The 13474-nt window shown below is 47.1% G+C and overlaps 1 protein-coding gene across 1 annotated transcript; it reads left to right on the forward strand.

Moving 5' to 3' along the window:
* The first annotated feature begins 285 nt into the window (after positions 1-285).
* ACTB (actin beta) lies at positions 286-6205 on the forward strand. The gene is made up of 6 exons (XM_026650585.2): positions 286-371; positions 2773-2901; positions 3281-3520; positions 4074-4512; positions 4823-5004; positions 5513-6205. Exons 2-6 carry the CDS (start codon positions 2779-2781, stop codon positions 5654-5656), a joined length of 1128 nt encoding a protein of 375 aa, XP_026506370.1. The 5' UTR covers positions 286-371; positions 2773-2778; the 3' UTR covers positions 5657-6205.
* The last annotated feature ends 7269 nt before the right edge of the window (positions 6206-13474 follow it).

The raw sequence follows: 13474 nt of genomic DNA on the forward strand, positions 1-13474 counted from the left end.
GAGCGTGGGCTCACGCCTGCAAAGGAGCAGACAGGGTACGGCACCCACCGCCAGCCAGGAACAGCCCTCCCCCCCCCCCCCTGCTCCACTCCCCGCCCCGCCACTTGTGAGTTTGTTTAGCAAGAGGAAAAAAAAAATAAAAAAAACTGCTGCAATGTGCAAAGCGGCTCGGGAGAGGCAGCGGCCGGGCCAATCAGAAGGGCTAGCTCCGAAAGTTGCCTTTTATGGCTCGGGCTCTACCGCTCTGGCCCCATAAAACCCGGCTCGCGAGGCGGGTTGGAGTAGCTGTGAGCTCCCTCTGCACGCGTCACATTCCCCCCAAGCCGCTTCTTTTTTTGCCAAGGGGCTAAAAAACTTGCAACTTCCTTAAGGTAAGTGATGGGGGGCAGGAGCCCCCCTCAGAGCCGCTTTCCTTGGCGGGGGGCAGGGAGGACGGGCTGGATTTCTAAGGGCCCCTTGGACTCGATTTCACTCCTCCCACCCCAGCAAAAAGACCCCAAAGGGGGGCTGCATTCTGCTGGCTTCCAGATAAAAGCGGTTGGTGCCTAATGCTGCCCCCCCCCCAAGGGAAAGCCATTGCAATGAACTCAAGCTGTTGTGGGGTTGCTTTTTGGGGTCAGATTTATTGAGGGGCTGCTCCGCTTCCAGGGGGGAGTCTGGCTCTTTTCGTGCACAGCTAAAGTGCACGAGCCCCGCTGTGAATGGCTGAGCAGGCGGGGGCATGGTCTGTTTCTTTTCGCTTCCTTGTCCCCGAGCAGAGCTGGAAGTGATGGTGCGAGCGAGCTCCAATGGGGGGTTGAATCCCCCGGTGCTGTTGCATGGTTGTGATCGGGACGGGGCGGGGGGTGCGGTGCGGTGGAGTTTGCCTCCAGTTAATCTGAGTTTGTGGGTGTCGCGAGGGTCTGGTCGGTTGCAGTGTTGCTGAGACCGCTCCGGGGCTGTAATCTGGTTCGCTTGTCTCGGTGCCTAAGAGGATTTGTGGTGGGAGTAGAGGTGGGAAGGGACGTCTAAAGCGAATCCCTCTTCCAAAGAGGAGGGAGGTGGTGGGTCTGGTGGACCAGTGGTGCTGCTGAAAAGAGGGCTTGGGAGAAGAAATCTGGGGGAAAGGGGGGATCTGGTCGCTGCCCTTAAGATCTGGTTAGGGTGTGACTCCGGAGCTGCTGCTTCCGGTGGCAGAAAGCCGGTACTTCTATTGTATCAGCTCAGCACATGCTGGGTAAGGGTGGGGGAGGCAGAGGGAGGATCCTCCATGCACAGGATGGGGAGGGGGGAAAGACATGAATCAGTCTCCCGGCCCAGAGGCGGTGGGGGGGGGGGGGGGGGGGTCTCTTTGTCTTGCTGAAGGCATATGGGATCCCTCTGAGAGGTAGTTGCCTCTGCTTCTTCTCTCCCTCCTCCCCCCCATCCTATGGGGTGGTTACACTGGAGGCCCCCCATACACCCTCTTAAAGGAATACTGGAGGCTCCCTTTTGGTAAGGGGCTGAGGGGGTGGGTGGATCCAGGAAGACTGATCAGAAACCTGATTCTGCTGAGGGCATTGTCTCTAGTGTCTGGGAAGGGGTGGGGTCCCCGCAGGTCTAGATGGCTAGTGTCTCTGGCCTTGGGGCACAGATCAAGGGCTATTCTGCCTGATAATAGGGGGAAGAGGTGCTCTTTTTATTGCTGGTTTGGTTTTAAAATGCATTTAAAAAAAAAAAAAAAACAGGGACTCTTCCCAGCCAAGCCATGCTTCTACCCGACAGTGGGGTGAAGGAATTAGGTTCCCCGAGCAACCTTGCTAGGTTGGTACAAAGGGTGGGAGCAGGCACAGGTGGGGAGAATCTGACTCTTCAGTTAACCAGTGGATCTGCTGCTCTAAACCTGGCACTTTGGTCTCTGTGATTAGAGGTCTCCTTATGTGACAATTGCATAATAGCATTGTCTTAATCCTGTGCTAGCTTCTGCTGTCACTCAGTGTAAAGGGTTTTGAGGCTAGCTGGTGGGGAACCTGCAATTAAACTTGCCCAGTTAATTAAATGTATATAAAGCAGGCTTCTTTCTTATGAAACCCTTTACTGCTTTAGGGGTTAGGTCAGTGGGAGACTATTTCAAAATGCATCTGTTTAAGCTAATGCAATTGCTTGCATGACAGGTATAATGAGTCATAGAGCCTGTGTGCTCAACAGGGTGGGATCCAGGGACAAGCTGCTTCTCTGAAGCAGGGTGTGGGTAACTTCCCCTTTTCAAACTGTTTCAGTTGTCCTCTTACCCTGTGCTTCAGACACCCTAGTGCTGGTACCAGGCACACTCCCTCTTGCAGGGAGTGGCCACAGCCATATGCTTCATTTGAAAAGGGAGGGGAGTGGCTTGTCTCCTTAATCAGTCCTCCAAAAGCTGGCTCCACACCGCACTACTGGCTTCTTGCAAAGCCTGCTCTAACGATTGCCTTTTATGGTAATAATGTGAGACTAGAGCAGGGACTTCCTTTGTCCCAAATCGGTGCAAAGGCAAAATATGCAGTGCTCTGCACCCTCTAGTGGCTGAAAGGGAGAAGTCCAGCTCACAAACAGGAAGCTAGAAAGGAAATGGGTGGGGAAGGCCCTTGCCTCTGCATACTCAGAAGCAAATAGCTTAACCTTACCGCATGGGGTTTTCCTCCCAAACCATTATACACTCGCAGCTATTACAAGTTTTTCCAGAAATTCTGGAGCATGGAGACTTCAATAAACTAAAGTGGAACATCTGTTGCCCAGCCAATCAAGCTTGCTGATGTTGTCTCCATTACTTTACAGTTCGCCATGGATGATGATATTGCTGCGCTCGTTGTTGACAATGGCTCCGGTATGTGCAAAGCCGGTTTTGCTGGGGATGATGCCCCTCGTGCTGTCTTCCCATCCATCGTCGGTCGCCCCAGACATCAGGTATGTAATGGAATAGCATCTTGCCTGTATTGTCGGATGAATCCTAGTGATCAGAAGAAAACACTGTGTAGCGTATATGATCTATATCCTGTCTGTGCACACAGATGTGTGGCTGTGCAGGAGTGAAAAGAAATGAGCTAGTTTAGTTCATCTTACTGTCAGCCAGTAAAACTCCCCATCTCTACTGGGATGGGTAAGTTCTGTACCTATGGCCTGACTTCCTAGGTCCTCTAACCTCTAATGCCTCAGCAAAACTAAAGAGCACGCTAGCTGCCATGGTTGAGGAACGGGGCCTGGTGTTTAGTCAGCCAATGGATTGGTGTCTTCAGAGTTAGTGGACCAAGTTTGACTAATCGGCTCTGACTTTTTCTCTCTACAGGGTGTGATGGTTGGTATGGGCCAGAAAGACAGCTACGTTGGTGATGAAGCCCAAAGTAAAAGAGGTATCCTGACCCTGAAATACCCCATTGAACACGGTATTGTCACCAACTGGGATGACATGGAGAAGATCTGGCACCACACCTTCTACAATGAACTCAGAGTTGCCCCTGAGGAGCACCCTGTGCTGCTTACAGAGGCTCCCCTGAACCCCAAGGCCAACAGAGAAAAGATGACACAGGTGTGTAAGGTGGCCTTGGTCCCCATTCTCCATCATTTGGCTCCAGCTGACTGAGAGCCACTGGCCAGCATTCCTCCCTTGCGTGCCTTCATCTTTTTTCCTTTGCCATTCTCTACAGGGTTTTCCTTTCCTGACCTGAGTCTTCTCTTTGCTGGATCTTGACAGGTTTTATTTGCTCTTCCTAAGCTGGTTTCCTCTTGCTGACTTTATACTAGCAACTCCTTTAACTGCTTTTTCTAACGACACTAACCCATTCACCTGCCCTGAGTGACTTCTGTAACATAGCTTTCTAGAGCTTGTGAGAAAGCTAAGATGTTAGTCCATGTTCTCCATTCCTCTTTCCAAGGTTTGAGCTTGGGTTGGTGGGTTTGCTGTGAGCTCAGAGCTGGTTGGTATGGTCTCCCATTCCAGAAGACCAAATCCTGAGTCTGCAGACGCTACACTCTGCAGCATAAGGACATTTGCATGACTTGCTGCAAACTGTCTCTTGTGAGTGCTGAGTGAGCCTCTTGGTCACATCCTGTCAACTTAACCGCTTCTCTTGTGTCCACAGATCATGTTTGAGACCTTCAACACCCCAGCCATGTACGTAGCCATTCAGGCTGTGTTGTCCCTGTACGCCTCTGGTCGTACCACAGGTATTGTGATGGACTCTGGTGATGGTGTCACCCACACTGTGCCCATCTATGAAGGTTATGCCCTCCCCCACGCCATCCTCCGTCTGGATCTGGCTGGCCGTGATCTGACGGACTACCTCATGAAGATCCTGACAGAGAGAGGCTACAGCTTCACCACCACAGCTGAAAGGGAAATCGTGCGTGACATCAAGGAAAAGCTGTGCTACGTTGCTCTGGACTTCGAACAGGAGATGGCCACCGCTGCCTCCAGCTCTTCCCTGGAGAAGAGCTACGAACTCCCTGATGGTCAGGTGATCACCATTGGCAATGAGAGGTTCAGGTGCCCAGAAGCCCTCTTCCAGCCATCTTTCTTGGGTAAGTCACCATCTTGTAGGAGATGGTTGGTGCAATTTGCTTTTGCCTTTCCCACCAAGCTTTAGTGGTGAATCTAAATGGCACATAGCTTCCCACACAATCAGTCTAGAATAACTTAAGTGTTGTGAAGCCAAGCAAGAGATCTCTTCTTGGCTGAAGGCTGGAAGAAGCACTCGGCTCTATCTGGTGCTGGATTCTGCATGATGTATGCATTTGGCATTCTTAGTGTGCCCTAAATTACACTAGCTTATTAGGTTGTGATCCTCTAGTTGGTATCTTACTGACCTTATTACTGGCTCCTTCCTGCTAGGTATGGAATCCTGTGGCATCCATGAAACTACCTTCAACTCCATCATGAAGTGTGATGTGGATATCCGTAAAGACCTGTACGCCAACACTGTGCTGTCTGGTGGTACCACCATGTACCCAGGCATTGCTGACAGAATGCAGAAGGAGATCACAGCCCTGGCACCCAGCACAATGAAAATTAAGGTGTGGTGGAGACCCCAGAACTTATGCTCTCTGCTCATGTTCCAGTAGTGGGTGGGGTTGTCCTGATCAGAGCTAGGTCCCTGGGATGGGGAAAAAAGCTACACGAGCTGGAATCCTTGGGTCATGGTATTATGATGACAGTACCACCATGTGAATAGTCTTCCTTGGCCTGAAGCACTGGCACTAATGGGCTGATGGAAAAATGCTGTTCCTAAATTGGGAACGAACATGAGATCTTGCCACTCAAGCCTGTTCAGATTCAATGCCATGTGATGGTGGCTAAAAGTGAATGACTACCGTTTGGTCTCTTAATGTGGCAAATCTAGTGGCTTGCAACAGGCCTGGTCTTAATGAAAAATTGAGTAACATGAAAGGTTAAGTTGCAAAAGAGCTCCAGAAGGGGTTGTGCCCTGTTGGCTATAGCCCAAACTGTGATCCAGCTACACTAGCATCAGTGGTGTTGGTTGGCATCTGATACAAGCATGTAACTCTTTCTTGTCTCCTACAGATCATAGCCCCCCCTGAGCGCAAGTACTCTGTCTGGATTGGTGGCTCCATCCTTGCCTCTCTGTCCACCTTCCAGCAGATGTGGATCAGCAAGCAGGAGTACGACGAATCCGGACCCTCCATTGTCCACCGCAAATGCTTTTAAACCGGACTGTTACCACATCCCACCTTTGATAAAACCCATAATTGCGCATAAAACAAGATGAGATTGGCATGGCTTTATTTGTTTTTTTTGGCGCTTGACTCAGGATCTAAAAACTGGAATGGTGAAGGTGACAGCAGCAGTCTTAACGTGTTGGCGCGAACGTCCCCAAAGTTCTACAATGCATCAGGACTTTGATTGTACATTTGTTTTTTAATAGTCATTCCAAATATTGCATAATGCATTGTTACAGGAAGTTACTTGCCTCTGTGGAGGCAGCAGCCCAGCTCGAAGGAGTAGAGTAATGCTTGTCAGTAAATTATGTAACCCAACAAGTGTCTTTGTATCTGCCGCCTTAAAACAAAACACACTTGATCCTTTCTTTGGTTTTTGTCAAGCAAATGGGCTGTTTCCCCAATTATAGATGTGAATGAAGGCTTTACAGTACCCCTTGATCGTCCAATGAGAAGTGGTGCCAGTATGTGGGGGGAGGGGAGGGGCTACCTGTACACTGACTTAAGACCAGTTCAAATAAAAGTGCACACAATAGAGGCTTGGCTGGTGTTGACTCTTTCTCTCACTTCACTGCACACACGGATCATGTCCCGCTACTGGGTTTGGTGGGGAGAAGACCCGTTCCCAGCTGGGGTGAGGTTGGGTGGGAAGGCAAGATGTGGCGCCGAGCCAGCGTTTGAGCGCTGCACCACTGCAGAGCCTACAGCAAGAACAAGTCTCTCCTGGAACCTTCTCAGCATTCCTTGGACCCTACCAGAGGCCAGGCCTGAGCCATTACTTTAATGCCTCCCAGCTGCCTCTCCTGCCAGACTCCCTGCTATTAGGTGCCAGCTGTACTAAAGCAGGTGGACTCCACAGTGCTGACAAGTTTTGTGTCCTTAAACTACCCCCACCCCCTCCCCCTTTCTGCTTCCACCACTTCTATCTGGGTGCTCCTAGAGGAATCAAAGCAGAAGGAAAAGGGTGACCGACTGGATGTCTGCTACAGCCAAAAAGGAGCAGAGGAGTACTGGGGCAGCTCTGATTTGGTTGCTAAAGCACTGAATCTCTCTGCTGTGCATTCAGATCTGTAAGGGGGCTAGATCTAGAATACGCCTGTTCTTTTTTGCGGATACAGATTAACACGGCTGCTACTCTGAAACCTTTCCCTAGACATAAGCAGAATAAAGTTCACTTGTAGGGTTAAAGGACTACTTAAACCCAGCAGTCAGGAATAGTCAAGACCTGACTACCTTCCCTTCACTACACTTACCTCCACTTGTGGACCCCCCCCCCCATAGTACACAGGTGAAGGCATAGGGCACCCACAACTCCCAACTGCAGGTTGCTGAGCAGCTCATAAGCAGGGTCACCAGCAGGGGTAAGTACTGCCAGATGTGCAGTGCTGTGCCCCAAGCAGAACTGAAGTCTGCTGTCACAATGCACTTTCTTGTAAGATTAAAAATCCCCATCAATCAATGACTATAAGCACATGCTCCAATCAATGCTAAAAATACCCAGGAGGCTGGTACCTTGCCCATAATAACCCTCATTGTTTATAAGCAAAACTGATTGATCGTAGTTACGTTGTCTGCAAAAGTCAGTTAGCAGAGGCATTAATCTGCATACCCCTAAGAGTAGATCCACAAAGACCATTCATGCTTAATCCTAGCTTTAGTGACTGTCCAGTCAATAGCAAAACTCTCAGGGCAGTAGGGATTTTATTTATAGAGCATCCAAACTGGGCTAGGCATGGCCCTGTTAGAAAGAGCCGTCCATTTGAAAGGATGGCATTGAGACAGGGAGAGAGATACAGGCCATATGATTGGCTGGTGTAGAGACCCTAACTGAGATCAAGCCCCCATTATTTTAGGTACTATGCAAACAACCCCTGCTTCAAAGAACTTGTCTAAGATGGGCACAGAGGGTGAACTGGCTTAACCCACAGTTTCTTGAGTTCCAGACTTATGCCCTGCTGTCTAGACTGTGCAGCCTCTCCACTACATACTGGGACATCTGTATTAACTTTTATTTATTTTTTACACTATAGGTAGCGTTGAGGGATTCAAAGGAGGATGTTCCAGCACGAACAACCGCACAGCTGTGCGGGGTCAGGCCCTCACCTCTCATCCAGTTGAGAGTGGCTGACTAGAAACTCGGGCTGAGCCAGGCTATGTAATGATGTCCCAAGGCTTTTATAGTCTGCCTGCCTACCAGCACTAAAGGCCTGCCAATTGATCGCCCTTAAGAACAGAGTGAAGGCAGGAACCAGTTTGAGACTAAAATTCAATTTTTATCTGCTTTTTCGGCCTTGTCCTGCTGGGCCTAGCTATCAAGCTGCCTACGGTGTAAACCATCTTCCAGCTTGCAGGCCTATGCATTCTGACTCCGTGAATGGCAGTGTATTAACGATGGGAGCTCAGCGTACTTTTGAGTCCGCTGGCCTTGGTCTGTCACCGTATTAATATATACTTGGCTATGGATACTTACAGAAACTGTTTCCAAACACGTGTTCGGGGGCATAGAGGATGATCTGAACCCATGTCTCTTAGCTTGTCCTTAGAGCGTGGTGATGCCATGGAGCTAGTGTATAAGAGTCCAACTCATGCTTTCCTTTCTGACCGAAGAAGTTGCTGTTGAAATGGTGGTTGTGATACAAACAGAAGATTATGATGTAAGAGGTGCAGGGGAAAGAAACAGCAGGAGTCAGCTATTTATGAAGATCTAAGTGGCCAGGCAACTATTCTCAGCAGTAACAGACACAGGAAGAGCATATACACATATATCTATGTAACTAAACAGGGGGAATTGTTTCACTAGAGGATGTTTTTTGTAAGGTGGCAGCGCTTGTGTTTCCTGCTTACGAGGGCTTCTCAGTGAGGTCAGGGTTATCAAAGTGGTTTTGGAAATGCTTTTGCAAGGGCTTCTCTGATTCTTTTCCCTTGCAGCTACAGTCAACCGACCAGTGAAGTGCACATGCTTCTTACAAGGTTATTCTGGTATAGCTTATCGCCTTGGCTAACCAAGAACTTTATGCGTTATGCCATGTCGAAGCAACATGCATAGATTCTTATTAGGTTCCTTGGATAAGGCTTGGTAATTGTGTCTCTTAGTGATTACATGCTGGAGAAAAGAATTTTGTGTCACCCTGGGGAAAACATTACTCACTACTCAGGACTCTGAACTCCTGGGGTGTTTTCCTTTAGCGAGTGAGGGGATGTTTTTTATACATAGTCATCTCTTCCTAATGCTAATTAGTGTTGAGCTAGATCTGGGAATTTATTTCTAGCCATTGCATAGGTTTGGGGGTAATATATCTTTCCACTGACTCTAATCCCACTGAATCACTGGTCACTGGAAGAATGCGTTGTCCTTAATCAAAAGTAGTCATGCACGGTGCACTGGTTGTGGCAGAGGCCTGGGAGTCAGGAGACCTTGACGCTATACCCTGTGCTACCACTGCCTCACTGTGACTATGTGCAAGTTCACAGTCGCTGTGCTGCTTTCCTCAGCTGTAGATTAGAGAGAACGATACCCACTGTGGTAGAGTGGCCTTGAGCTCCTTAGAAGAAAGAGGCTATGGAAGGGCAGCATGTTATTTACATCATTGCATGAGTTAGTCAGTGAACCACGACATGGATTCAGCGCTAAATATAGTATGTTTATTCATCAAATGTATTTGCATTTCAAATAAGGCCCTCAGCTTCCCAGATGGGGGAGTCCCTCTTGTTCCAGTCTCTGCTTTCTCACTTTATATCTAGCTGGGCCTTCAGACCCTGGTCACTGATCAGTGAACAAGTGCGCCGCATGTAATGCTGCTGGGACTTCCTTAGCGTACACTCAATACAGAATCCAAGTAAATCCTTTTTTCTTTGGCACTTTGGCCATTGGGTAAGTCGATTTCTCAGCCGTACCTGGTATGTGTGTCAGTATTGTGGGTGCCAGTGACTAGGATCCACCCTCATTTGGATTTTTTAGGGGATTTTTCCATATCCTTCTGGAAGGCCCAAGAATTCCCATTTGTCTTAGCTTCACCTTCCTCAACCGTCTTTGAGACACCATGTCATGGGTTTAACCCTCAGCCATCTAGCCTTAACTCAACTTCCCAGTCAATGCCACACTTCATTTGATTGGGAGAAGAAGGCTAATTGGGCCCAGACTTACCTGGTTTTTCGTCCTTCTCCCCTAAAAGTGCTCAACTTTCACTAATGAAATAGGTAGACACCAGCAGCAAGATGTGTGTTCTGAAATCAGCTTGGGAACAAGGAAGTCACCTCACTGATCAGCTTATGGATGTAAGCTATCGAAACAGATTAGTGATGTCCTTGGTAAAGGAGATTGTTTCTTCTTTTGGGATTTAACTCCTGCATTAATTGATCATCAGCCTCCTTACTTTTCAATGTTTCCCAACCACTGGCAATATTATTGGGTGCCACCAGATGGTGCTGTTACAGATAGCCTTACAAGCTCTAGTTAACAGAAAGTATAGCTAGTTATATACTGCAGAAGAAATGCTTATCGTTAGTGGTGGTACAATTCTTTTTAGCAGCTGTGTGTAGCACCAGTGAAGGTGCAGAGCTGCTGGCTACAGGTTATACTCATGCAAACAAACTAAGCTATCATATGGTGTCAACGCATTACATGCCCCCTTTGGGAAAAGTCTATTGTCAAGCAGCAGATAAAGAATGTTTCGACTGGGATTTTGTCATTGAAATGGGTTGTAAATATTCTTTGCGCTCAGAGGAAGAGTTCCATGTTCTGAAGCGAGTAGTGTGTCTGTTTTTTTGCAAAGTGGCTGCTAAACTACATTATATAGTTGCTAGAGGTGGCATTGTGCTCTGGCTTGCCCCCTTACCCCCCCTCCCCCCATAACTCCCAAGTAGGCGGCAAACTGGTGGCAAGAGGGATGAGGCCGTATCACATGCTATTAGCTATTCCGACTTTCATTGCAATGCATGGACATCACCGGGGTGATTGCTGTAGTTACACTGGGAGCCTTAATGGTCCCTACAGCAGCCACATTTATGTATCCTCCACCTTCACCTTCTGTGCTACACTTTCTGGAGGCACAGCACAGACGCTGCCCTCCAGATGTTTTACGCCTATCATGCTGGTCCTGTTGTTTTAGTTGTTTATTTTGCCTGTATGTTACATTGGAAATCCAGGTCATGTCTACCCTTTTTGCATGAAAAATTCTATGGATGACTAGAGAATGGGTAGGTTAGTGATCTCACCCATACTAAGCAAGTCCATCCCGATTGAGGGGGCTGTGATTGTTATTCAGACTTTAAAATATCCTTTTGGTTTGGTTTTGATAACTTCTATTTAACTCCAGCACTTGCCAAATCGTGAGCGTAATACATGTCTTGTTAAAGATGCTACACTCTCTGCCATCAATCAATCAAGGGTTGAAAGAGCTCTCACTCCATAGCTCTGGGCCCTCCAAGGGACACTGCTAGCAAAACAGGTATGACAAGACATAAGGCTCCTGATATTTCTAAGGTTAAAAATACAATCACCCCCTAGTCTTTTAATACCTTGTTCATGACTTCAGAAAGAAACGGCAATTACTCATTTTTGTCCTTTCTAGGTCATCTTTAAGGAATCCTTTATATGAAAACAAATCTAAAACCATACATGTAGCTACAGAAAATCCATCATTTTGGTGGTTTCTGTACTTGAGATTCAGCCATCAGTAGCCAGCAATGCAAATGAGGTAAGTTGCACTCCCCATCTGTTTGAAAGTGCAATATAACGTTCCTGGGTGAGTCATCAGCAGTGGGGATTGAACCCTGGACTTCTAAATCTTAAAGCATAAGCTGCTGCACCTTGTGCCTAAAGAGATGTTTCTGTTAGCTGATGCTATATAATATAAGAACAGCCATACTGGGTCAGACCAATGGTCCATCTAGCCCAGTACCCTGCCTTCTGACAGTGCCAATGCCAGATGCATCAGAGGGAGTGAATAGAACAGGGCAATTTTGAGTGATCTATCCCCTGTCATCCAATCCCAGATTCTGGCAGTTGGAAGTTTAGGAACACAAGGAACATGGGCTTGCGTCCCTGATCATTTTGGCTAATAGCTGTTGATAGAGATGAACTTATCTAATTCTTTTCTGAACCCAGTTATGCTTTGGCCTTCAAAACATCCCCTGGCAATGAGTTCCACAGGTTGACGATGCACTGTGTAAAGAAATACTTCCTTATGTTTGTTTTAAACCTGCTGCCTATCAATTTCACTGGGTGACCCCTAGTTCTTGTGTTATGTGAAGAGGTAAATAGCACTTCCCTATTCACTTTCTCCGCACCATTCATGATTTTATAGACCTCTATCATATTCCCCTCTCCCTTAGTCATCTGTTTTCTAAACTGAACAGCCCCAGTCTTTTTAATCTCTCCTCATATGGAAGCTGTTCCATTATACCCTTAATCATTTTTGTTGCCTTCTCTGTACCATTTCCAATCCTAATATATCTTTTTTGAGATGGGGCAATCAGAACTGGGCGCAGTATTCAAGACTTATCAACCTCTGCATGTGGCCAAGTCACCACAAGAAGGGGACAAAGTGCCACACCGAGTGGGTGTGGGTTACAAAAGTAGGGTGAGCTCTACCTTAGCTTTCTTTGTCTACACTTGAGATTTGCCTCATTGCAGCTGCTACGCTTGCGGGATCAGGGATAATTGCAAATATTGGCAAGGCCTTTGCATTCCCTCCTGAAAGTGGATCCTGATGGAAGCCATCGAATGAACAAATTCATTTGGGAAAACAAAACTGCAATGCCCTGCAAAGCTAGATGTGTTAATAATCAAACTTCATTTGAATACACCAATCAGAACAGGAAGCAAGGGCCGCCCAGCGACTCATAGGTGGAGCCGGAATTGTGCTGGAGGGATCAGTAACTGCTGCCAAGGGTCGTCATTTGGGATGACTTCTCAAGGGGTTGACTGACATTTGCAAAGCTGAGTCGTGGTTTTGAATTATGCTAGGAGTTTGTGAGCAACCTCTCGGTCTGTTTGGAGCTAAAGTCTATGATGGCGTATCGCTTGTGGAACGATGTGAAGTGAGTTGCTGCCTGGCTCAAAGCAAACCACATCAGAATGGATCCGTTGCTGTGGATGGGAGATGTGGGCTTTGGGGCTAGCTTTTCAGTAGCCCAGGCAGTGTTACCTGACACCATTTAAGATATATTTTAAAAAATTTTCACTGGCCCCCTCGCAATGTTTCTGGGCACAGATACAGTGAAATTTATGTTTATGTGATTGTCATTCACTATATATTTGCAGAGTGTCTAATTCAATGAGGCAATGAAGTGACTGCCTCTTAGTGGTATCACAACATACATGTTTAATAATAATAATACATTTAGCTAAATACACAATAAGAAAGTTCTCTGAAATGCATTGACCAATAAGGATGGATTCTTGTCTAGGTTTTACTGCTCATAAATTGTTTTAAACAATATAGAGATAACTAACTAAAGTCAAATTAAATCTAAAGAAACTTAACCCCACAATCAGCTGTGTGCAGACTGTATACCCCATTTTCTGCTCATTGAGCAAACCTTGACTAAACAGATGGGTTTAATTTTTCCTATATGTTTATTTTTATTTCACTAGCTATTGAGTGAATGCATTACCATCCCATAATACTATTATTTTAGTGTATTGCAATAGCACATAGAGGCCACAGGTGGGATCAGGGCCTCATTGTGTTTGGCATCACACAATGTAAGGCCACACCCCTGCAGCTTGATCCACAAGAACAAAAGAGTCCATCTGCACGATCCGACTGCAGGATTGAGGATTAATTAATGAATAAATGTCTGA

Source organism: Terrapene carolina, unplaced genomic scaffold (genome assembly GCF_002925995.2).
Source record: "Terrapene carolina triunguis isolate 2854851 unplaced genomic scaffold, T_m_triunguis-2.0 Scaffold93, whole genome shotgun sequence".
Classification (NCBI taxonomy): Eukaryota; Metazoa; Chordata; order Testudines; family Emydidae; genus Terrapene; species Terrapene triunguis.

What these genes read in the sequence shown, in the direction of transcription:
- ACTB (XM_026650585.2), top strand. Translation starts at nt 2,779, where the DNA reads ATGGATGATGATATTGCTGCGCTCGTTGTTGACAATGGCTCCGGTATG. An exon ending in ACAGAGAAAAGATGACACAG is followed by an intron (nt 3,521 to 4,073) that starts GTGTGTAAGGTG and finishes TTGTGTCCACAG; the next exon opens with ATCATGTTTGAGACCTTCAA. An exon ending in CCAGCACAATGAAAATTAAG is followed by an intron (nt 5,005 to 5,512) that starts GTGTGGTGGAGA and finishes TGTCTCCTACAG; the next exon opens with ATCATAGCCCCCCCTGAGCG.